The sequence below is a fragment of the Narcine bancroftii genome, chromosome 5, assembly GCF_036971445.1.
Source record: "Narcine bancroftii isolate sNarBan1 chromosome 5, sNarBan1.hap1, whole genome shotgun sequence".
Classification (NCBI taxonomy): Eukaryota; Metazoa; Chordata; class Chondrichthyes; order Torpediniformes; family Narcinidae; genus Narcine; species Narcine bancroftii.
Window position 1 is genome coordinate 193,695,244 of NC_091473.1, and position 25,778 is coordinate 193,721,021.

Genomic DNA, 25,778 nt, shown 5'->3' on the forward strand with positions numbered 1-25,778 from the left:
GACGTGACCCATCCAGCGCAGCTGGATCTTCAGCAGCGTGGACTCGATGCTGTCGACCTCTGCCATCTCGAGTACTTCGACGTTAGGGATGTAAGCGCTCCAATGGATGTTGAGGATGGAGCGGAGACAACGCTGGTGGAAGCGTTCTAGGAGCCGTAGGTGGTGCCGGTAGAGGACCCATGATTCGGAGCCGAACAGGAGTGTGGGTATGGCAACGGCTCTGTATACGCTTATCTTTGTGAGGTTTTTCAGTTGGTTGTTTTTCCAGACTCTTTTGTGTAGTCTTCCAAAGTCGCTATTTGCCTTGGCGAGTCTGTTGTCTATCTCATTGTCGATCCTTGCATCTGATGAAATGGTGCAGCCGAGATAGGTAAACTGGTTGACCGTTTTGAGTTTTGTGTGCCCGATGGAGATGTGGGGGGGCTGGTAGTCATGGTGGGGAGCTGGCTGATGGAGGACCTCAGTTTTCTTCAGGCTGACTTCCAGGCCAAACATTTTGGCAGTTTCCGCAAAGCAGGACGTCAAGCGCTGAAGAGCTGGCTCTGAATGGGCAACTAAAGCGGCATCGTCTGCAAAGAGTAGTTCACGGACAAGTTTCTCTTGTGTCTTGGTGTGAGCTTGCAGGCGCCTCAGATTGAAGAGACTGCCATCCGTGCGGTACCGGATGTAAACAGCGTCTTCATTGTTGGGGTCTTTCATGGCTTGGTTATAACTCCTTGTAGAACAGCATTCAATTCACACGGAGCTGTGTCCCCCAGTGACACTGCATAGCAGGACACAACACTGATTCCCACGGTCCAGGTTCCCCTGGTTACAAAGCATAGCAAGACAGCATACCGATACTCATGGAGCAGTGTCCCCCAGTTACACTGCATAGTAGGACAGCACATGATTCTCACAGAGCAGTGTCCCCCAGTTACACCTCCTTGCGGGAACACACCTCCTTGCGGGACCACACACCGATTCTGACGTAACAGTGTCCCCGGGTAACATAGCATGGCAGGACAGCACACCGATTCGCACGGAGCAGTGTCCCTCGGTTACACCTGCTAGAGAAAAGCACACAGATACTCAAGGATCAGTGTCCCCTGGTTACACCTCCTTGAGCGAAAGCACAACGAGTTTCATGGAAGTAGCGTGTCCTGGTTACATCACATAGCGGGACAGCACACTGATTCTCACAGAACAGTGTTCCCCGTTTACACCTCCGAGCCGGACAGCAAACAGATTCTCACGGAAGAATGTTCCCCAGTTACACCTCCTAGCAGGACAGCACACAAATTCTCACGGAGTAGTGTCCCCCGGTTACAGCTCCTAGTGGGACAGCACACCGATTCTCAGGGAGCAATGTTCCCCGGTTACACCGCAAAGCAGGACAGCACAGATTCTCACGGACCAGTGGCTCCTGTTTACTCCTCCTACCGCGACATCACACCGATTCTCATGGAGCAGTGTCTCACGGTTACACCTCCGAGCGGGACAGCACACAATTCTAACGGAGCAGTAGCCCCCGGTTACACCTCCTAGCGGGACAGCACAGATTCTCACGGAGCAGTGTCCCCTGGTTACACCTGCTAGTGAGACAGCACAACGAATTTCATGGTGTAGCGTCTTGTGGTTACATCACATAGCGGGATAGCACAACAATTCTCAAGGAACAGTGTCCCCCGCTTACACCTCCTAGCCGGACTGCAAACCGATTCTCACAGAGAAATGTTCCACGGTTACACCGTGTAGCAGGACTGCACACCGATTCTCACGGAGCAGTGCCCCCAGTTACAATGCGTAACAGGACAGCACACCGATACTCACGGAGCACAGTCCCCCGGTTACACCACGTAGCAGGACAGCACACATGATTCTTAAGGCGCAGTGTCCACCGGATACACTGCGTAGCGTTACAGCGCACTGATTCTCAAGGAGCACTGTCTCCCACTTATATTTCCTTGTGGAACAGCATTAAATTCTCACAGAGCAGTGTCCCCCAGTTACACTGCATAGTAGGATAGCACATGATTCTCACAGAGCAGTGTCCCCCAGTTACACCTCCTTGCGGGACCACACACCGATTCTCACGGAACAGTGTCCCCCGGTTACACCTGCTAGAGAAAAGCACAAAGATACTCAAGGATCAGTGTCCCCTGTTTACACCTCCTTGAGCAAAAGCACAAGTTTCATGGAAGTAGCGTCTCCTGGTTACATCACATAGCGCGACAGCACACCGATTCTCACGGAGCAGTGTTCCCCGGTTACACCTCCTAGCCAGACTGCAAACTGATTCTCACAGAGAAAGGTTCCCCAGTTACACCGCATAGCAGGACAGCACAGATTCTCACGGAGCAGTGGCTCCTGTTTACTCCTCTTAACCAGAAAGCACAACGATTCTCACAGAGAACGTAGCAGGACAGCACACAGATTCTTATGGAGCAGTGTCCCCCGGTTACAGCTCCCAGTGGGACAGCACACCAATTCTGATGGAGCAGTGGCTCCTGGTTACTCCTCCTAGCCGGACAGCACACCAATTCTCACGGAGCAGTGTCCTCCGGTTACACCACGTAGCAGGACAGCACACAGATTCTCATGGAGAAGTGTCCCCAGTTAAAACACATAGCAGGACAGAACACTGATTCCCACAGAGCAGGTTCCCCTGCTTTCAAGGCATTGTAGGACAGCACACCGATTCTCATGGAGCAGTGTCTCCCGGTTACATCACCTAGCGCGTCAACACCAATTCTCACGGAACACCAATTCTCACGGAACAGAGTCCCCCGGTTACACCTGCTAGCGGGACAGAACACCGATTCTAACGGAGCAGAGTCCCCCGGTTTTACATCCTAGTGGGTCAGCACACCCATTCTCACGAAGCAGTGTCCCCTGGTTACACCGCATAGCAGGTCAGCACACAGATTCTCATGGAGCAGTGACCCCCCCCACCCGGTTATGCCGCCTTGCAGGACAGCACTCCGATTCTCACGGAGCAGTGTCCCCTGGTTACAGCTCCGAGCGGGACAGCACACCAATTCTGACAGAGCTGTGGCTCCTGGTTACTCCTCCTAGCCGGACAGCACACCAATTCTCACGGAGCAGTGTCCTCCAGTTACACCACGTAGCGTAACAGCTCACCGATTATCTCGGAGCACTGTCTCCCAGTTATATCTCCTTGCAGAACAGCACTCAATTCTCACACAGCAGTGTCCCCCAGTTACACCGCGCTGCAGGACATCACACCGATTCTCACGAAGCAGTGTCCCCCGGTTACACCACTTAGCGGGACAGCACACCCATTCTCACGTAGCAGTGTCCCACGTCTACAACTCCTAGCGGGACAGCACACCCATTCTCAAGTAGCAGTCTCCCCGGTTACACCTTCTAGCGGGAAAGCACAATGAATTTCATGGAGTAGCATCTCGTGGTAACATCACATAGCGGGATAGCACACCAATTCTCAAGGAGCAGTGTCACCCGGTTACACATCCGAGCAGGACAAAAAACAGATTCTCACGGAGCAGTGTCTCCCGGTTACACCTCTGAGCAGGACAGCACACAATTCTCAAGAAGCAGTGTCCCCCGGTTACACTTCTTAGCGGGACAGCACAGATTCTCACGGAGCAGTGTCCCCCGGTTACACGTCCTAGCAGGAAAACACAATGAATTTCATGGAGTTGCCTCACGTGGTTACACCTCCTAGCGGGACAGCACAGATTCTCACGGAACAGTGTCCCCCGGTTACACCACCTAGCGGGACAGCACACCCATTCTCACGCAGCAGTGAACCCAGTTACACCTTCTAGTGGGAAAGCACAATGAATTTCATGGAGTAGCATCTCGTGGTTACATCACATAGCGGGATAGCACACCAATTCTCAAGGAGCAGTGTCACCCAGTTAAACAACCTAGCAGGACAACACCAATTCTCACGGAGCAGTGTCCCCTGGTTACACCTCCTAGCTGGACAGCACACCGATTCTAACAGAGCAGTTTCCCCCGGTGACACCTCCAAGCAGGACAGCACACCCATTCTCACGAGGCCGTGTCCACCGGTTACATAGCGTGGCACATCGATTCTCACGGAGCAGTGTCCCCTGGTTACTCTTCCTTGCGCGAAAGCACAACGAGTTTCATGGGAGTAGTGTCTCCTGGTTACATCACATATGAGGGACAGCACACCGATTCTCACAGTGCAGTGTCCCCCGGTTACACCTCCTAGCGGGAGAGCACACCAATTGTCAAGGAGCAGTGACTCCTGTTTACTCCTCCTAGCGGGACATCACACCGATTCTCACGGAGCAGTGTCTCCCGGTTACACCTCTGAGCAGGACAGCACACAATTCTCAAGGAGCAGTGTCCCCCAGTTACACTTCCTAGCGGGACAGCACAGATTCTCACGAAGCAGTGTCCCCCGGTTACACCTGCTAGCGAGACAGCACACAGATACTCACAGAGCAGTGTCTCTCGGTTACACCTAATAGCAGGAAAGCACAATGAATTTCATGGAGTAGCGTCTCGTGGTTACATCACATAGTGGGATAGCACACCAATTCTCAAGGAACAGTGTCCTCCGGTTACACATCCTAGACGGACTGCAAACCGATTCTCACGGAGAAATGTTCCCCGGTTACACCGTGTGGCAGGACACCACACCGATTCTCACGGAGCACTGTCCCCCGGTTACACCATGTAGCATGGCAACACACTGATTCTCATGGAGCAGAGTCCCCCGGTTTTGCATCCTAGTGGGACAGCACAACATTTCTCACGGAGCAGTGTCCCCTGCTTACTCCTCCTAACCAGAAAGCACAACGATTCTGACAGAGCATTGTTCCCCGGTTACACCACCTAGCAGGACAGCACACAGATCGTCATGGAGAAGTGTCCCCAGTTAAAACACATAGCAGTACAGAACACTGATTCCCACGGAGCAGGATCCCCTGGTTTCATGGCATAGTAGTGCAGCACACCGATTCTCATGGAGCATTGTCTCCTGGTTAAACCACCTAGCAGGACAACACCAATTCTCACGGAACAGTGTCCCCCGGTTACACCTCCTAGCTGGACAGCACACCGATTCTAACAGAGCAGTTTCCCCCGGTAACACCTCCAAGCGGGACAGCACACCCATTCTCACGAGGCCATGTCCCCTGGTTACATAGTGTGGCAGGACAGCACATCGATTCTCACGGAGCAGTGTCCCCTGGTTACTCCTCCTTGCGCGAAAGCACAACGAATTTCATGGGAGTAGCGTCTCCTGTTACATCACATATGCAGAACAGCACACCGATTCTCACGGAACAGTGTTCCCCTGTTACGCCTCCGAGCCGGACAGCAAACCGATTCTCACGGAACAATATTCCCTGGTTACACCTTCTTGCTGGCAGCACACCAATTCTGACAGAGTAGTGTCACCCGGTTGCACCTCCGAGCAAGACAGAAAACAGATTCTCACGGAGCGATGTTCCCCGGTTACACTGCTTAGTAGGACAGCACATGATTCCCACAGAGCAGTGTCCCCAGTTACACCTCCTAGTGGGACCACACACCGATTCTGACGGAACAGTGTCCCCCTGTTACATAGCATGGCAGGACAGCACACAGATTCACACAGAGCAGTATCGCCTGGTTACATCACGTAGCAGGACAGCACACCGATTCGCATGGAGCAGTGTCCCCCGGTTACACCTGCCAGTGAGAAGCACACAGATACTCAAGGAGCAGCATGCCCTGGTTACACCTCCTTGCGCGAAAGAACAACGAATTCATGGAAGTAGCGTCTCCTGGTCACATCACATAGCGGGACAGCACACCGATTCTCACGGAACAGTGTTCCCCATTCACACCTCCGAGCCGGACAGCAAACAGATTCTCACGGAACAATGTTCCCCGGTTACACCTCCTTGTAGGACAGCACACCAATTATCACGGAGTAGTGTCCCCCGGTTACACCTCCTAGCAGGACAGCACAGATTCTCACGGAGCAATGTTCCCCGGTTACACCTGCAAGCGAGGCAGCACACAGATAGTCACAGAGCAGTGTCTCCCGGTTACACCTCTTAGCGAGAAAGCACAACGAATTTCATGGAGTAGCGTTTCGTGGTTACATCACATAGCGAGATAGCACACCAATTCTCAAGGAAGTGTCCCCCGGTTACACCTCCTAGCCGGACTGCAAACAGATTCTCACGGAGAAATGTTCCCCGGTTACACTGTGTATCAGGACTGCACACCAATTCTCACAGAGCAGTGTCCCCCAGTTACACCACATAGCAGGACAGCACACAGATTCTAATGGCGCAGTGTCCACTGGATACATCGCGTAGCATAACAGCTCACCGATTCTCATGGAGTACTGTCTCCCAGTTATATCTCCTCGTGGATCAGCATTCAATTCTCACGGAGCAGTGTCCCCCAGTTACATCTAGCGGGACCACACACTGATACTCACGGAGCAGTGTCCCCCGCTTACATAGCATGTCAGGACAGCACACAGATTCATACGGAGCAATGTCCCCTGGTTACATCACGTGGCGAGACTTCACACCAATTCTCACGTAGCAGTGTCCTCCGGTTACACCTTCTAGCGGGATAGCACACCGATTTTCATGGAGCAGAGACCCCCGGTTTTATATCCTAGTGGGACAGCGCAACATTTCTCACGGAGCAGTGTCCCCTGCTTACTCCTCTTAACCAGAAAGCACAACGATTCTCACAGAGCATTGTTGCCCAGTTACACCACGTAGCAGGACAGAACACTGATTCCCACATAGCAGGTTCCCCTGGTTTTAAGGCATTGTAGGACAGCACACCGATTCTCATGGAGCAGTGTCTCCCGGTTACATCTCCTAGCGCGTCAACACCAATTCTCACTGAACAGTGTCCCCGGTTACACCTCCTAGCGGGACAGCACACCGATTCTAACGGAGCAGAGTCCCCTGGTTACACCGCGTAGCAGGTCCGCACACAGATTCTCATGGAGCAGTGACCCCCCCCCCCCCCCCCCCGGTTATGCCGACTTGCAGGACAGCACTCCGATTCTCACGGAGAAGTGTCCTCCGGTTACACCACGTAGCAGGACAGCACACAGATTCTAACGGCGCAGTGTCCACCAGATACACCACGTAGTGTAACAGCTCACCGATTCTCACAGAACACTGTCTCCCAGTTATATCTCCTTGCAGAACAGCACTCAATTCTCACGGAGCAGTGCCCCCAGTTACACCTCCTAGTGAGGCAGCACGCCCATTCTCAAGGAGCAGTGTCACCCGGATGCACCTCCGAGCAGGACAGAAAACAGATTCACACAGAGCGATGTTCCCCGGATACACCACATAGCAGGACAGCACACAGATTCTAACGGAGCAGTGTTCCCCAGTTACACCTCCTAGCCGGACTGCAAATCGATTCTCACAGAGAAATGATCGCCGGTTACACTGTGTAGCAGGACTGCACACCGATTCTCACGGAGCAGTGTCCCGCGGTTACAATGCGTAACAGGACAGCACACCGATTCTCATGGAGCAGTGTACCCCGGTTACACCACGTTGCAGGACAGCACACAGATTCTAATGTCGCAGTGTCCACCGGATACACCGCGTAGCGTAACAGCTCACCAATTTTCACGGAGCACTGTCTCCCAGTTATATCTCCTTGTGGAACAGCATTCAATTCTCACGGAGCAGTGTCCCCCAGTTGTACCTCCAAGCGGGACAGCACTGCAATTCTCACAGAGCAGTGCCCCCAGTTACACCGCGTAGCAGGACACAACACTGTTTCCCATGGTCCAGGTTCCCCTAGTTACAAAGCATAGCAAGACAGCATACCGATATTCATGGGGCAGTGTCCCCTGGTTACACTGCATAGTAGGACAGCACATGATTCTCACAGAGCAGTGTCCCCCAGTTACACCTCCCAGCGGGACCACACACCGATTCTCACGGAACAGTGTCCTCTGGTTACATAGCATGGCAGCACAGCACACAGATTCACACAGAGCAGTATCCCCTAGTTACATCACATAGCAGGACAGCACAACGGTTCGCATGGAGCAGTGTAACCCGGTTACACCTGCTAGCGAGAAGCACACCGATTCTCAGGGAGCAATGTTCCCCGGGTACACCGCATAGCAGGACAGCACAGATTCTCACGGAGCAGTGGCTCCTGTTTACTCATCCTAGCGGGACATCACACCGATTCTCACGGAGCAGTGTCTCCCGGTTACAACTCCGAGCGGGACAGCACACTATTCTCACGGAGCAGTAGCCCCCGGTTATACCTCCTAGCGGGACAGCACAGATTCTCACGGAGCTGTGTCCCCCAGTTACACCTGCTAGCGAAACTGCACACAGATACTCACAGAGCTGTGTCCCCTGGTTATACCTTCTAGCGGGAAAGCACAATAAAATTCATGGAGTAGCGTCTCGTGGTTACATCACATAGCAGGATAGCACACCAATTCTCAAGGAACAGTGTCCCCCGGTTACACCTCCTAGCCGGACTGCACACCAATTCTCACGGAGCAGTGTCCCCCAGTAACAATGCGTAACAGGACACCACACCGATTCTCATGGAGCAGTGTCCCCCGGTTACACCACGTAGCAGGACACAACACTGATTCCCATGGTGCAGGTTCCCCAAGTTACAAAGCATGGCAAGACAGAATCAGGATTCTCATGGAGCAGTGTCCGCCGGTTACACTGCATAGTAGGACAGCACATGATTCTCACAGTATCCCCCAGTTACACCTAGCAGGACCACACACCGATTCTCACGGAGCAGTGTCCCCCAGTTACATAGCATGGGAGGACAACACACAGATTCACACGGATCAATGACCCCTGGTTACATCACGAAGCGAGACAGCACACCAATTCTCAATTAGCAATGTCCTCCGGTTACACCTTCTAGCGGCACTGCACACCAATTCTCACAGAGCAGTGTCCCCCAGTTACACCACATAGCAGGACAGAACACAGATTCTAATGGCGCAGTGTCCACTGGATACATCGCGTAGCATAACAGCTCACCGATTCTCATGGAGCACTGTCTCCCAGTTATATCTCCTTGTGGATCAGCATTCAATTCTCACGGAGCAGTGTCCCCCAGTTACATCTAGCGGGACCACACACTGATTCTCACGGAGCAGTGTCCCCCGCTTACATAGCATGTCAGGACAGCACACAGATTCATACGGAGCAATGTCCCCTGGTTACATCACGTGGCGAGACTTCACACCAATTCTCACGTAGCAGTGTCCTCCGGTTACACCTTCTAGCGGGATAGCACACCGATTTTCACGGAGCAGAGACCCCCGGTTTTATATCCTAGTGGGACAGCGCAACATTTCTCACGGAGCAGTGTCCCCTGCTTACTCCTCTTAACCAGAAAGCACAACGATTCTCACAGAGCATTGTTGCCCAGTTACACCACGTAGCAGGACAGAACACTGATTCCCACATAGCAGGTTCCCCTGGTTTTAAGGCATTGTAGGACAGCACACCGATTCTCATGGAGCAGTGTCTCCCGGTTACATCTCCTAGCGCGTCAACACCAATTCTCACTGAACAGTGTCCCCGGTTACACCTCCTAGCGGGACAGCACACCGATTCTAACGGAGCAGAGTCCCCTAGTTACACCGCGTAGCAGGTCCGCACACAGATTCTCATGGAGCAGTGACCCCCCCCCCCCCCCCCTGGTTATGCCGACTTGCAGGACAGCACTCCGATTCTCACGGAGAAGTGTCCTCCGGTTACACCACGTAGCAGGACAGCACACAGATTCTAATGGCGCAGTGTCCACCAGATACACCACGTAGTGTAACAGCTCACCGATTCTCACAGAGCACTGTCTCCCAGTTATATCTCCTTGCAGAACAGCACTCAATTCTCACGGAGCAGTGCCCCCAGTTACACCTCCTAGTGAGGCAGCACGCCCATTCTCAAGGAGCAGTGTCACCCGGATGCACCTCCGAGCAGGACAGAAAACAGATTCACACAGAGCGATGTTCCCCGGATACACCACATAGCAGGACAGCACACAGATTCTAACGGAGCAGTGTTCCCCAGTTACACCTCCTAGCCGGACTGCAAATCGATTCTCACAGAGAAATGATCGCCGGTTACACTGTGTAGCAGGACTGCACACCGATTCTCACGGAGCAGTGTCCCGCGGTTACAATGCGTAACAGGACAGCACACCAATTCTCATGGAGCAGTGTACCCCGGTTACACCACGTAGCAGGACAGCTCACAGATTCTAATGTCGCAGTGTCCACCGGATACACCGCGTAGCGTAACAGCTCACCAATTTTCACGGAGCACCCAGTTATATCTCCTTGTGGAACAGCATTCAATTCTCACGGAGCAGTGTCCCCCAGTTGTACCTCCAAGCGGGACAGCACTGCAATTCTCACAGAGCAGTGCCCCCAGTTACACCGCGTAGCAGGACACAACACTGTTTCCCATGGTCCAGGTTCCCCTAGTTACAAAGCATAGCAAGACAGCATACCGATATTCATGGGGCAGTGTCCCCTGGTTACACTGCATAGTAGGACAGCACAGATTCTCACGGAGCAGTGGCTCCTGTTTACTCATCCTAGCGGGACATCACACCGATTCTCACGGAGCAGTGTCTCCCGGTTACAACTCCGAGCGGGACAGCACACTATTCTCACGGAGCTGTGTCCCCCAGTTACACCTGCTAGCGAAACTGCACACAGATACTCACAGAGCTGTGTCCCCTGGTTATACCTTCTAGCGGGAAAGCACAATAAAATTCATGGAGTAGCGTCTCGTGGTTACATCACATAGCAGGATAGCACACCAATTCTCAAGGAACAGTGTCCCCCAGTTACACCTCCTAGCCGGACTGCACACCAATTCTCACAGAGCAGTGCCCCCAGTTACACCGCGTAGCAGGACACAACACTGTTTCCCATGGTCCAGGTTCCCCTAGTTACAAAGCATAGCAAGACAGCATACCGATATTCATGGGGCAGTGTCCCCTGGTTACACTGCATAGTAGGACAGCACATGATTCTCACAGAGCAGTGTCCCCCAGTTACACCTCCCAGCGGGACCACACACCGATTCTCACGGAACAGTGTCCTCTGGTTACATAGCATGGCAGCACAGCACACAGATTCACACAGAGCAGTATCCCCTAGTTACATCACATAGCAGGACAGCACAACGGTTCGCATGGAGCAGTGTAACCCGGTTACACCTGCTAGCGAGAAGCACACCGATTCTCAGGGAGCAATGTTCCCCGGGTACACCGCATAGCAGGACAGCACAGATTCTCACGGAGCAGTGGCTCCTGTTTACTCATCCTAGCGGGACATCACACCGATTCTCACGGAGCAGTGTCTCCCGGTTACAACTCCGAGCGGGACAGCACACTATTCTCACGGAGCAGTAGCCCCCGGTTATACCTCCTAGCGGGACAGCACAGATTCTCACGGAGCTGTGTCCCCCAGTTACACCTGCTAGCGAAACTGCACACAGATACTCACAGAGCTGTGTCCCCTGGTTATACCTTCTAGCGGGAAAGCACAATAAAATTCATGGAGTAGCGTCTCGTGGTTACATCACATAGCAGGATAGCACACCAATTCTCAAGGAACAGTGTCCCCCGGTTACACCTCCTAGCCGGACTGCACACCAATTCTCACGGAGCAGTGTCCCCCAGTAACAATGCGTAACAGGACACCACACCGATTCTCATGGAGCAGTGTCCCCCGGTTACACCACGTAGCAGGACACAACACTGATTCCCATGGTGCAGGTTCCCCAAGTTACAAAGCATGGCAAGACAGAATCAGGATTCTCATGGAGCAGTGTCCGCCGGTTACACTGCATAGTAGGACAGCACATGATTCTCACAGTATCCCCCAGTTACACCTAGCAGGACCACACACCGATTCTCACGGAGCAGTGTCCCCCAGTTACATAGCATGGGAGGACAGCACACAGATTCACACGGATCAATGACCCCTGGTTACATCACGAAGCGAGACAGCACACCAATTCTCAATTAGCAATGTCCTCCGGTTACACCTTCTAGCGGCACTGCACACCAATTCTCACAGAGCAGTGTCCCCCAGTTACACCACATAGCAGGACAGAACACAGATTCTAATGGCGCAGTGTCCACTGGATACATCGCGTAGCATAACAGCTCACCGATTCTCATGGAGCACTGTCTCCCAGTTATATCTCCTTGTGGATCAGCATTCAATTCTCACGGAGCAGTGTCCCCCAGTTACATCTAGCGGGACCACACACTGATTCTCACGGAGCAGTGTCCCCCGCTTACATAGCATGTCAGGACAGCACACAGATTCATACGGAGCAATGTCCCCTGGTTACATCACGTGGCGAGACTTCACACCAATTCTCACGTAGCAGTGTCCTCCGGTTACACCTTCTAGCGGGATAGCACACCGATTTTCACGGAGCAGAGACCCCCGGTTTTATATCCTAGTGGGACAGCGCAACATTTCTCACGGAGCAGTGTCCCCTGCTTACTCCTCTTAACCAGAAAGCACAACGATTCTCACAGAGCATTGTTGCCCAGTTACACCACGTAGCAGGACAGAACACTGATTCCCACATAGCAGGTTCCCCTGGTTTTAAGGCATTGTAGGACAGCACACCGATTCTCATGGAGCAGTGTCTCCCGGTTACATCTCCTAGCGCGTCAACACCAATTCTCACTGAACAGTGTCCCCGGTTACACCTCCTAGCGGGACAGCACACCGATTCTAACGGAGCAGAGTCCCCTGGTTACACCGCGTAGCAGGTCCGCACACAGATTCTCATGGAGCAGTGACCCCCCCCCCCCCCCCCGGTTATGCCGACTTGCAGGACAGCACTCCGATTCTCACGGAGAAGTGTCCTCCGGTTACACCACGTAGCAGGACAGCACACAGATTCTAACGGCGCAGTGTCCACCAGATACACCACGTAGTGTAACAGCTCACCGATTCTCACAGAGCACTGTCTCCCAGTTATATCTCCTTGCAGAACAGCACTCAATTCTCACGGAGCAGTGCCCCCAGTTACACCTCCTAGTGAGGCAGCACGCCCATTCTCAAGGAGCAGTGTCACCCGGATGCACCTCCGAGCAGGACAGAAAACAGATTCACACAGAGCGATGTTCCCCGGATACACCACATAGCAGGACAGCACACAGATTCTAACGGAGCAGTGTTCCCCAGTTACACCTCCTAGCCGGACTGCAAATCGATTCTCACAGAGAAATGATCGCCGGTTACACTGTGTAGCAGGACTGCACACCGATTCTCACGGAGCAGTGTCCCGCGGTTACAATGCGTAACAGGACAGCACATCAATTCTCATGGAGCAGTGTACCCCGGTTACACCACGTAGCAGGACAGCACACAGATTCTAATGTCGCAGTGTCCACCGGATACACCGCGTAGCGTAACAGCTCACCAATTTTCACGGAGCACCCAGTTATATCTCCTTGTGGAACAGCATTCAATTCTCACGGAGCAGTGTCCCCCAGTTGTACCTCCAAGCGGGACAGCACTGCAATTCTCACAGAGCAGTGCCCCCAGTTACACCGCGTAGCAGGACACAACACTGTTTCCCATGGTCCAGGTTCCCCTAGTTACAAAGCATAGCAAGACAGCATACCGATATTCATGGGGCAGTGTCCCCTGGTTACACTGCATAGTAGGACAGCACAGATTCTCACGGAGCAGTGGCTCCTGTTTACTCATCCTAGCGGGACATCACACCGATTCTCACGGAGCAGTGTCTCCCGGTTACAACTCCGAGCGGGACAGCACACTATTCTCACGGAGCTGTGTCCCCCAGTTACACCTGCTAGCGAAACTGCACACAGATACTCACAGAGCTGTGTCCCCTGGTTATACCTTCTAGCGGGAAAGCACAATAAAATTCATGGAGTAGCGTCTCGTGGTTACATCACATAGCAGGATAGCACACCAATTCTCAAGGAACAGTGTCCCCCGGTTACACCTCCTAGCCGGACTGCACACCAATTCTCACGGAGCAGTGTCCCCCAGTAACAATGCGTAACAGGACACCACACCGATTCTCATGGAGCAGTGTCCCCCGGTTACACCACGTAGCAGGACACAACACTGATTCCCATGGTGCAGGTTCCCCAAGTTACAAAGCATGGCAAGACAGAATCAGGATTCTCATGGAGCAGTGTGCGCCAGTTACACTGCATAGTAGGACAGCACATGATTCTCACAGTATCCCCCAGTTACACCTAGCAGGACCACACACCGATTCTCACGGAGCAGTGTCCCCCAGTTACATAGCATGGGAGGACAGCACACAGATTCACACGGATCAATGACCCCTGGTTACATCACGAAGCGAGACAGCACAGCAATTCTCAATTAGCAATGTCCTCCGGTTACACCTTCTAGCGGCACAGCACACCAATTCTCACAGAGCAGTGTCCCCAGTTACAACACATAGCAGGACAGAACACTGATTCCCACGGAGTTATATCTCCTTGTGGAACAGCATTCAATTCTCACTGAGCAGTGTCCCCCATTTTTACCTCGTAGCGGGACACAACATAAATTCCCACGGTGCAGGTTCCCCTGGTTACAAAGCAGAGCAAGACAGCATACCGATTCTCACGTAGCAGTGTCCCCCCTCTTACACTTTCCAGCGGGATAGCACATAGATTTTCACGGAGCAGAGTCCCCCAATTTTACATCCTAGTGGGACAGCACAACATTTCTCACATAGCAGTGTTCCCCGTTACACTTTCTAGCGGGATAGCACACCGATTTTAATGGAGCAGAGTCCCCCGTTTTACATCCCAGCCGGACAGCACACCCATTCTCACGGAGCAGTGACCCCCCGGTTACACCTCCTAGTGGGACAGCACACCGATTCTCATCGAGCAGTGTCCCCCAGTTACAACACATAACAGGACAGCACACCAATTATAACAGAGCAGAGTCTGCCGGTTACACCTCCGAGAGTGACAGCACACCGATCCTCACACAACCATGGCTACCGGTTTCACGTCCTAGCGGCACAGCACACCAATTCTCACGGAGCAGTGTCCCCAGTTACAACACATAGCAGGACTGAACACTGATTCTCACGGAGCAGGTTACCCCAGTTACACCTCCTAGTCGGACAGAAAACAGATTCTCATGTAGAAATGTTCCCCGGTTACACCACATAGCAGGACAGCACACAGATTCGCACGGAACAGTGTATCCCGGTTACACCATGTAGCAGGAACGCACACCGATTCTCAAGAGCAGTGTCGCCCAGTTATACCTCCTTGCAGGACAACACACCGATTCTCACTGAGCAGTGTCCCCAAGTTACACCTCCTCGCGGGACAGCTCACTGATTCTCACAGAGCAGTGTCTCCCCGTTACACCTCCTCGCGTGAGAGCACACTGATTCACAAGGAGCAGTGGCTCCTGTTTACTCCTCCTAGCGGGACAGCACACTGATACTCAAGGAGCAGTGTCTTCCGGTTACACCTCCTAGCGGGACAGCACACAATTCTCACGGAGCAGTATCCCCGGTTACACCTTCTCGCAGTTCAGCAAACCGATTCTCACGGAGCAATGTTCCCCGGTTACACCGTGTAGCAGGAGAGCACACCGATACTCACAGAGCAGTGTCTTCCGGTTACACCTCCCAGAGGGACAGCACACAATTCTAACAGAGCAGTGTCCCCCGGTTACACCTCCTTGCGGCAAAGTACAACAAATTTCATGGAGTAGCGTCTCGTGGTTACATTACATAGCGGGATAGCATACCAACTCTCAAGGAACAGTGCCCCCCTGTTACACCTCCGAGCCGGACTGCAAACCGATTCTCACGGAGTAATGTTCCCCGGTTACACCGTGTAGCAGGACTGCACACCGATTCTCATGGAGCAGTGACCCCCAGTTACAATGCGTAACAGGACTGAAGACCGATTCTCACGGAGCAGTGTCCCCCGGTTACATAGCATGGCAGGACAGCACACAGATTCACATGGAGCAATGTCCCCTGGTTACATCACGTAGCAAGACAGCACACCAATTCTCACGTAGCAATGTCCTCCGGTTACACCTTCTATCGGGATAGCACACCGATTTTCACGGAAAAGAGTCCCCTGGTTTTACATCCTAGTGGGACAGCACAATATTTCTCACGGAGCAGTGTCCCCTAGTTACTCCTCTTAGCCAGAAAGCACAACGATTCTCACAGAGCATTGTTCTCCGGTTACACCATGTAGCAGGACAGCACACAGATTCTCACGGAGCAGTGACCCCCGGTTTTACATCCAAGTGGGACAGCACACCCATTCTCATGGAGCAATGTCCCCTGGTTACACCACGTAGCAGGACAGCACACAGATTCTAATGGCGCAGTGTCCACCAGATACACCGCGTAGCATAACAGCTCACCGATTCTCACAGAGCATTGTCCCCCAGTTACACCACATAGCAGGACAGAACACTGATTCCCATGGAGCACATTCCCCTGGTTTCAAGGCATAGGACAGCACACCGATTCTCATGGAGTAGTGTCTCCCGGTTACACCACCTCGCGGGACAGCACACCAATTCTCACGGAGCAGTGTCCCCAGTAACACCGCGTAGCAGGACAGCACACCAATTTTCACGGAGCAGTGTCTCCGGTTACACATGTTGCAAGACAGCACACCAACTCTCATGAAGCAGAGTCTCCCAGTTATACTGCGTAGCAGGACAGCACACCGATTCTCACGGAACAGTCTCCCACAGTTACACCACATAGCGCGACAGCACACCGATTCTCACGGAGCAATGTCTTGCAGTTGCACCACATAACAGGACATCACACTGATTCTCACGGAACAGGGTATCGTGGTTACTCCACGTAGCAGGACAGCACACAGATTCTCATGGAGCAGTGTCCCCTGGTTACACCGTGTAGCAGGACGGCACGCCGATTCTCACGGAGCAGTGTCTCCCGGTTACACTGCGTTAGGACCAGCCCTCCCATTCTCCTTGTATAGTGAGCGGCTGCTTTAAGTGGGGGTGGGGGGGCTGGAGTTTGGGGTGGGGAGAGAATTGCCCAGACTAAGGAGACCGTGCCATATGTATCCGTCGCCTGATGCCAGCCTCACCGATACACAGCGATGTGTGCTCCCTGCGACATGTCCTCTTTCAGCTTCTTCACCTTCTTCTCGCGGCGCTGGTCTGCTGTCAGTTTGCGGGCGCTGTTGGCATCCTGGTGAGCTCTGGAACGTAAATAGTCGGGGAGCCCTGTCAGTCTGCCAGTTCTCGTATTCTGTTACTCCCCCTCACCCCCTCCCAGGCTCTGGGATGATGCCCACCAAAAGGCCCATTCTCCCACACCCGTCCAGTGTTGATATCCACAGGGCGGCAGATTGAGCATAGCTGGACCATGGTTTGAATCTTGTAATGTCTGTAACCAGTTTATACGTTCTCCCCGTGTCTGCATGGCTTTACCCCGAGGGCTCCAGTTTTCTCCCACCCTTCAAAAATGTATGGGGGTCATAGGTCAATTGGGTGGACAGGCTCGTGAGCCAAAAGGGCCTGTTACCATGCTGTATGGCTAAAATTTTAAGAAAATAAAATATAAATAACATTTAAAATTTAAGGAAACCAGAGGAGAATACTGTCACTGCACACCCAACCACGGGGCAGGTGTCCACATGGAATAGAACCTCGAGCTTCATGGCAGCTGGGGATGCCTGGTTAGTACAATGCTGTTACAGCGCCAGCAACCTGAGTTTGAATCGAGCGCTGTCTGTAAGGAGTTTGTACATTCTCCTGTGACAGAGTATATGGATATGTTTTTGGGAGATAAATTGGGAAAGGGCTGTTTGAGTCGGTCACATACAAACATTTTAAAACAGATCTTATTTGAAATACTGGAGCTTTGCTCATGCTAGACATGTCAGGGCCAAGTCTTTGCAAGAGCTTTGGAGAGCGCCCAAGAGACCACTAATGGACTGCCGTTTACAAAAAGGCAACAGATGAAATAACTTGTCGGAGCCACAGAATGCCTGGAGCTGTTCAAAGAGGGTCATGTGGTTTTGCAAGCAGAGAGAGTCAAACAGGCTTCTTCTCAGAGAGAGAGAGACACACACACACACACACACACACACAGATCACTTCTACAGTGTTACAGTCAGCAGTAGCTGGGACTGGAACAGGACAAGCTGGAAAGCTTGTGGAAAACCCCATTTGGAAGACAGGTTGTGAGTTCTTGGTTCAGCCTGGTCAAAGCCCTTGTGGTTCATGCAAGAGAAGAGGACTGGGTGCCTAATGTTTCACTTGGAATAAGGGAAATAAAAAGGAACTCTGTGGTGACCTGAAAGAAAGAGGTGATCATCTGGAGAACCCTGAAGGGGCAAGTTTCATCAGCAAGACACCGGAGTGGCTAATTAAAAAGGAATCAGTTGTGGATATGATAGAACAACAAATCTCTCTCTGAAAACTGACAAGAACCTTCCTGAGCGGTAGCCATTTACCTTTCAAGCACCAAAGCCTGGTGAACTTTATAAATGCTAAATTCTGTGCATAGTACAAGAATTGCCTGCAACCAGTGAACTTGTAGGAATGAGAAGTGAGATTGGACTGTGAACCAAAGAACTTTTCTGAACTTGCACAAACATTACACACATGTTTAGAATTATAAGGGGGCTGTTAGGTTAAGTAAGTCAATAGTGATAAGTTAAAGTGTTTTCATGTTTAAAGATAATTAAAAGCAACTTTTAAGTAACCATTTGTCTTGGTGAATATCTATTGCTGCTGGGTTTTGGGGTCCTCTGGGCTCGTAACATCCCTCCCCATGTTTGCTCCGGGTGCATCGGTTTCCTCTCACACTCCAAAGCATACGGGGTTATAGGTTAATTAGGATGCATGGTTGGCACAGGTTCATGGGCCGGAAGGGCCTGCTACCGTGTCGTACATCTGTAGGTATAAGCCATGACACTTTCACACTAACCTTTCCCTGAGGAATCTCTCCTTTGCAAAGATCTGTTGATGAGCACCAAGTACTCGGAGTGTCCACAGCTTTCCTTGGAGACAGGATTCCTACCATTCCCGCCACTCGAAGTAACAAGACCTCGTCTAATCCCGAGACTGAACGCTCTCCAGCCAGCGGTAGAAACCCCTTGGCCCCTGGTGGCCTTTCACCGTCACAGGTCTGTGTTCAGAGCTGACACCTCAACCTGGGGTCACAGAGGAGGAAACAGGCCCAACACATCCACGCTAATTCTGGGCCATTTCCATTTGCTCCCTATCTGCCCCAGCCCTTCGTATCCAGTTGTAACTTCAACGTAGCCCACTACCCTCTGAGTGAAAGCATTGCCCCTCTGATCCCTCAAAGGTATCTCCCTTCTCACTGTAATCCACTTCGAAAATCATCTGTCTTGGGGAAAAGACTGCGAGCTCTCACTTTCTACATGCCACTCAGAACCATAGCGGTGAGCGCAATGCTGTTCCAGCGCCAGCAACCAGGGATCAAATCAGCCCTGTCTGCAAGGAGTTTCAACATTCTCCCCGGGTGCCCGGGTTCAAAACAGAATGGGTTGGTAGGCCGATTGGCGGCATGATTTGCATAGCAGTTAGCAATACGTTGTTACAGCGCCAGAGACCCGGGTTTCAATCCAGTGCTGTGTGCAAGGTGATTCTCCTCATGTCTGCAAGCATTTTCTCCAGGCGCCCTGCTTTCAAGCCACCCTCCAAAGCGTACGTTAATTGGGAAATGTAGGTGGCACAGAATTGGATTATTTGGGTGGCCTGGGCTCATTGGCTGGAAGGGAGTGTCATGGTGTTGTGTGTTTACATTAGGTGAAGCTCTACAAAATCACAGGCATTTTCTCTCAAGCCACACACAGTCCCACTGAGGTCAAGGACATCATGCAGGCCCAGGGTCTCACCTCCTGGATGCCAGCCCTTCTCCCCACCCCGATCCAGACCCTAGCATACCCCCACCCCACCCCTACCACCCCACTCACTTTAGCCTCTTGGCCATCTGTGCCCTGACGTGAGCCTCAACTTTGGTTGGATCCTGTACAGCCTCCGTCCCCAGGACTCGCATCAGGTTGGAGATTCGCACTGTAGACAGAGAGGGGAGAGGTGAAGGGTTGTGGGGGGGAGGGGGGGTGTCATGGAGAGATGGGCCAGGTTGGGGGGGGGGCGCATGGAGAGACAGGCTGGCTGGGGGAGGGGGGCGGACGGAGAGACAGGCCGGGTGCGGGGGGCTCACAGAGAGACGGGGAGATGGGGTGGATAGGCTGGGGAGGGGTCTCCTCACCTTTCGGCTCGGGAGGGGGCATGAGCCCCAGACGAATCTTCTCCTGCATCTCCTTGAGCCCCTCACGCCGAGTTTGCCGCCGCAGCTTCTTCTGCTCCTTCTTGGTGAGGTAAACGCCGAGTGTCACCGGCCGGTCCGTGTCCACTGTGAAGGGCAGGAAGGCATGAGTCAACGCCATTTTCACCTGGTCCCCCGGCCCACCCCTACTGACTCCGCAGCACCCTGCCACAGCACAAATCACCCGGCAACTGGCCCTTCTCCCCACCAAGCCCTTGCTAGAAACCAAGCCTCCATTCTCCTAGATCCCCTCTCCCACACTCTAGTGGTGGTGGTGGGGGGGAGGATGTGCACAGCAGCCAATTGACTGATGTCCTTGAGGTGTGGGGAACCACAGGACCTGGGGTAACGTGCAAACTCCACACAGTCAGCACTAGAAGGTCAGGGTCAAACTCTGATCTCTGACATGGCTCCCATCCCCCTCACCCACAGGCAGTGTGGAGCCCTCTCCCACCCATGGGCAGTGGATCCCCCTCTCCTCCATGGGTAGGGTGCCCCCCTCGGCTCTCCCCCATGGGCAGTGTGCCCCCTGCGACTCTCCCCTCCCCATGGGCAGTGGATCTCCCTCTCCACCCTCTACTACGGGCAGTGCCCCCTTGCCCACAAGCCGTGTGGATCCCCCTCCTCCACAGACAGTGTGCAGTGTGCCTCCCTACCACAGGCTTTGGGGAAGCCCCCCTCCCCCCCTAGGGGCAGGGAGCCCCCCCTCATGGGTTGTGCAACACCCTCCCCACTAGCAGTATTGGATCTGCTCTCTTCAACGGGCAGAGTGCTCCCTGCCCCCTCTCCCCCATGGGCTGTGGAAACCCCCTCTCCCCCAAGGGCTGTGGAGACTCCCTCTCCCCCAAATGGGCAGTGTGGACCCCCCCCTCCCCTCTATGGACAGTGTGCCTCCCTCGCCCCCCCCCCCACAGGTTGTGGAGCCCCCCCTCACCCCGTGGAGCCCCCCCTCACCCCCACCTCCCACAGGCAATGTGGAATCCCCATCTCCCTCTCCCTCATGGGCAGTGTACAGCTCTAGAAGGTCAGGGTCAAACCCTGTACTGCCATCACTTCCTCGATGCCCCATATTCGTCTCAGATCGGACTGACCACATCAAACAGACAGGCTGCTGCCTTCGGGGCAGTTGCTCGGCGCAAATGGCCGGCCTTGGTCCTGCAGAGACAACAACAACTCTGCGTTGGATTCACCCCAACACTCCCCCTCCCCACCAAGTCCCTGAGCTGGGGGGGCGGAACTTTCAAGGTAGTGCTGGGGTGGGGGGAGGAGACAACATCTCAGTCCCTTCCCACTGGACCGTGACCACCCACATACCTGGAGGGCTGATCTGTGTCGGGTGCTCAACGAGGTTGGTGATTCCATGAAAATTCTGCTCCCTGGCCAGGTTCTCCGGAGTCCTGCGGACACACACAATGAAGGAATGCAACACAAGGCAGGCAAACAGCCCAACAGAATGACAACCAATTTTTATTCTCCATCAAGCAGAAAAGTGAACAATCTTTGGAGCAGCAGAGAAAATCGCCGGCTCTCAGGCTGAGATTTTAAACCTTCGCTGGACACAGATGAGGGATATGGGAATAAGGCAGGTCGGTGGAGATGAGTCCATCATCAGATCAGTCATGATCACGTTGAATGGCGGACCAGATTTAATGGGCCAAATGGCCAATTCCTGCTGCTATTTCTTATCTTCTTGATGACTTGATAACAGCAGAGAAATGCAGCAGGCAACTCTCGACCAACGAGCCTATCGTCAGTGTCAGGGAAAATATGGGAAACTTTTCCAGGGGAGAGGATTAATGATCACTGGGAAAGGCAGGGACCGATCAGATTTGGTCAAGGACAGGGCAACCCAGGTTTGAATCCCACACTATCTGCAAGTTTTCCCTTGATCTACTTGGGTTCCCTCTGAGTGCTCTGATTTCTTCCCACTCTTGATAAACGTATGGAGGTTGTAGGTTAATTGAGTGGCACAGGCCCGTGGGCCTGCTATGTGCCATATGTCTAAATTAAACAATTAGATCCTGTCCGACCAATCAGAATGAATCCTTTGAAGAGGATATCAGAGGATGTGGACACACAGACTTTATTAAGGACTTTGACAGGTGCCACATGGAGGGTGGGTCAGCACAAATGAGTTGGGCTGGAGGGCCTGCTTCTGTGCTGCCCAGCCTGGTGGCACGTGGTTGCAGGTGGGAAGGGGACGTGAGGGGCTTGAACTGCTGCCTTTACCCCTCACTGCAATCAACAGGGGTGGGGGTGGGGAGAAGAGACTCACAGTTCAACACCTCCATGGGTGATGTAGGAGTCCCACCACTCTATTTCTGGCACCTCGCCTTCCCTCAGCTCCTTCTTGGGCGCAATCAGAGCCAACTTGGTTGAGGTCTGTATCCCCGTCTTCTTGGCTGCCTGTGCTATCTCCGTCTGTAGTTTCTCCAGCTGGGCCTGAGGAAAGACAGTGAGGGTGTACTCGTGATACAGTCCCGGATTCCTATTGCAAACCCACGCACCCCTTGCCCAGCCTCAGAATCCAAAGAGAAGCCCCAGAGACGATGAAACACCGAAAACCTGAGAAGGCACAAAACACACCACAGGTCAGGCAGCATCTGTGGAGGTAGACCCAGTCAACATTTCAGGTTGCTGCACCCCCAGGCTGAACTTACCATGGTCTGAGGTAGGAGGGAAAACGAGACCGGAGTCCCACCTTGAGCAGTTTGGCAAAAAGCAGGCAGGCATCAGAATTAAAGTCTGGGGTGAGAAGGGAGGGGGGAGGAGTCCACACCAACAAAAGGAGTTAATTGGATATGATTAGAGGGAAGGTAAGAATTGATTTTGGCTCTGTGAAAGGAGACAGAGGGAATAGCAGAGAGAGTCAGAATTGGGGGAGATAGGAGGACGAAGGTGCAGAGTGGTGGGGTGGTGGTTCCTAACAGAGACTGGATGTCAATCCCATCCAGTTGAAGAGCTCCCAGACGGAAGATGAAGTGTTGCTCCTCCAATTCGCAGGTGATCTCAGTCTGGCAGTACGTGGGACCATGGACAGACAAGGGAATGGGACAGGGAAATGAAATGGGAGATCCACACTATTACGGCAGACAGAGCAGAGGTGCTCAACAAAGCGATCTCCTAGTTTGAGCCCAGTTTCTTTGATGTGCAGGAAACCACAGCGGGACTTGGGATGCAGACACTGGCACCAACCCCCATCGCCTCCCGAGATGGAGAGCCCAGCCACACCCCAGCCGGTACCTTGGTCCGTATCCTCTGGGCGATCTTCTCGAACTTGCCCCGCTCGTGGAAGCGGAAGAGTCTCTTCTGGCGCTGGGAGGGGAGCACAGGGACGCGGGGGTCGTAGAAGGTGTTGGACTCCAGGTCATCGGTGGGCTTCTCCTTCAGCAGCAGCTGCTTGAACTGCTCCCGCTTCACAGCCCGGATGTTGGCCTTCAGTGTGGGCATCCTATGGGTCAACTCCACCTCCTTCCCCGTGGCATCCACCGTCCGCCCCTGGTCATCCAGGATCAGGGGCGTGGGTTTCAGGTGCTCCTTCGACTCCACCTTCCTGTAACGCACAAAGAGAGGAACAGAAGAACATAAGAAACCAGGAGCAGGAGTCGGCCATCCGGCCCGTCGAGCCTGCTCCGCCATTCAATGTGATCATAGCTGATTTGATGATCGGTTCATCTCTACCTACCTGCCTTTTCCTCATATCCCTTAATTCCCCGACTTTGTAAAAATCTACCCAATCTTATCTCAAATATATTTAGTGAGGTCGCCTCCACTGCTTCAAGGGGCAGCAAATTCCACAGATTCCCCGCCCTCTGGGAAAAGCAGTTCCTCCTCATCTCTACCCTGAATCGTGAGGCTGTGTCCCCTCGTTCTCCTCTCCCCCACCAATGGAAGTAACTTGCCTACCTCGATCTTATCTATGCCTTTAATAATTTTATACGTTTCTATAAGATCCCCTCTCATTCTTCTGAATATATATTTATATATAGTGTGTTTATATATACATAGATATATGTGTGTGTGTGTGTGTGTGTGTTTTAATACATATATTTGTGTCTACATGTGTGTATGCTTATCTTTCTCTATACATATAGAGTGTACAGTATACATGAGTACGTGTGTCTACACACACACACACACACACTCATCTGCTCCACCCTCTGTCTTCTGTAGGGTAGCCAATTCCATCAGCTCACCATGGATCCCATACGCCTGCTCCTTCTGATTCAGCCAAACTTACTGAAGTCTGTGTCTGCAACGTCCTCTGGCCTACCCTAGTCAACTGCCGCTGTTACAGCACTATCGACCCAGGTTCAAATCCAGCGCTGTCTGTACGTTCTCCCAGTGTCTGTGTGGGTTTCCTCCGGGTGCTCCAGATTCCTCCCACCCTTCAATAATGTACCGGGGTGGGGGGGGGAATTGTAGGTCAATTGGGTGTAATTGGGCGGCATGGACACATGGGCCAAACTGGCATGTTACCATGATGAATGTATAAATTTAATAAATTTTTAAAAATATATTTGGGAGGTAACAACGAAAGATTTCAGAGAATCGAAAGTGGATTGAGCCAGAGTTTCCTTTTATAGGGCAGCATAGTTAACCTTGTAGTTAGTGCAAGACTAGGTGCTTTTAAACTGCAGCACCTGGGTAGCCCTCCTTGGACCCAGGTGCAATTAGTGGGGCAAAGGTACCTCCAGCACCTTTCAAGCTGAGGGGGGGGATTGCCAACCCGGCGATTTAAGGGGGATCCTGCCCCCACAATGACACGGTAAATGACGCGTCACGCAAACTTGTCTCCCCCATCCCACCCCACCAGCTACCCCCCTCTCCCACGTGGCAACGACCCCTCCTCTCTCTCCCGCATGGCAGCGACCCCCTCCCCTCCCTCCACGGCAGTGACCTCTCACCCCCCCCCCCACAGTTCTCCATCCTGGGCCATGGCAGCAACCCCTCTCTCTCCCCCAATCACCGCAAACACTTCAGCAGGGGCTTCCCTCTGACGCCAGTGCACAAGTGCTGACCTCACAGGAGCAACCAGGTTGGTCACTTTACTGTCCAGGTCACCAGTCGACGCACCCTGGGTAAGTTTAACTAGGTTCCCTGACGACCTCTGAAGCCATGTAAAAGACAACCCACTCTTTCCCACCTTCTTTGGCCCAGAAATCGCGTGTTTTGCATATGACCCATGAAAACGTTGACCTCCCTACTTTTGGCAATGACCACCCGCCCATCCGAGCTCCCGATGCCCAACCGTGGGATCCTTGCCCCAGCCTCCAACCCACAGGAGCTCCCGACATTCTGAATGCGGATCCTCGCCTGAATTTGACCCGAAAATTTGGTCCAAAAAACACGACCATTATAAGACTATGTACAGTAAGTTCACTGGTGCACGGTTCATAAAGGACCCCCCCAACCAGCCCCTGC

The 25,778-nt window shown here is 52.9% G+C and overlaps 1 protein-coding gene across 1 annotated transcript in view; it reads right to left on the bottom strand.

The window, feature by feature from the left end:
- The window catches only part of prpf3 (PRP3 pre-mRNA processing factor 3 homolog (yeast)), a 60,623-nt gene that overhangs the window by 23,248 nt on the left and 11,597 nt on the right, over positions 1–25,778 (bottom strand). Inside the window, exons 7-12 of the mRNA XM_069940527.1 lie at positions 23,598–23,907; positions 22,630–22,796; positions 21,669–21,751; positions 20,298–20,441; positions 19,999–20,098; positions 17,134–17,247 (exon numbers count right to left, since the gene is read on the bottom strand). Of these exons, the coding sequence (XP_069796628.1) occupies positions 17,134–17,247; positions 19,999–20,098; positions 20,298–20,441; positions 21,669–21,751; positions 22,630–22,796; positions 23,598–23,907 (918 nt within the window). The remainder of the gene's footprint in view (positions 1–17,133; positions 17,248–19,998; positions 20,099–20,297; positions 20,442–21,668; positions 21,752–22,629; positions 22,797–23,597; positions 23,908–25,778) is intronic.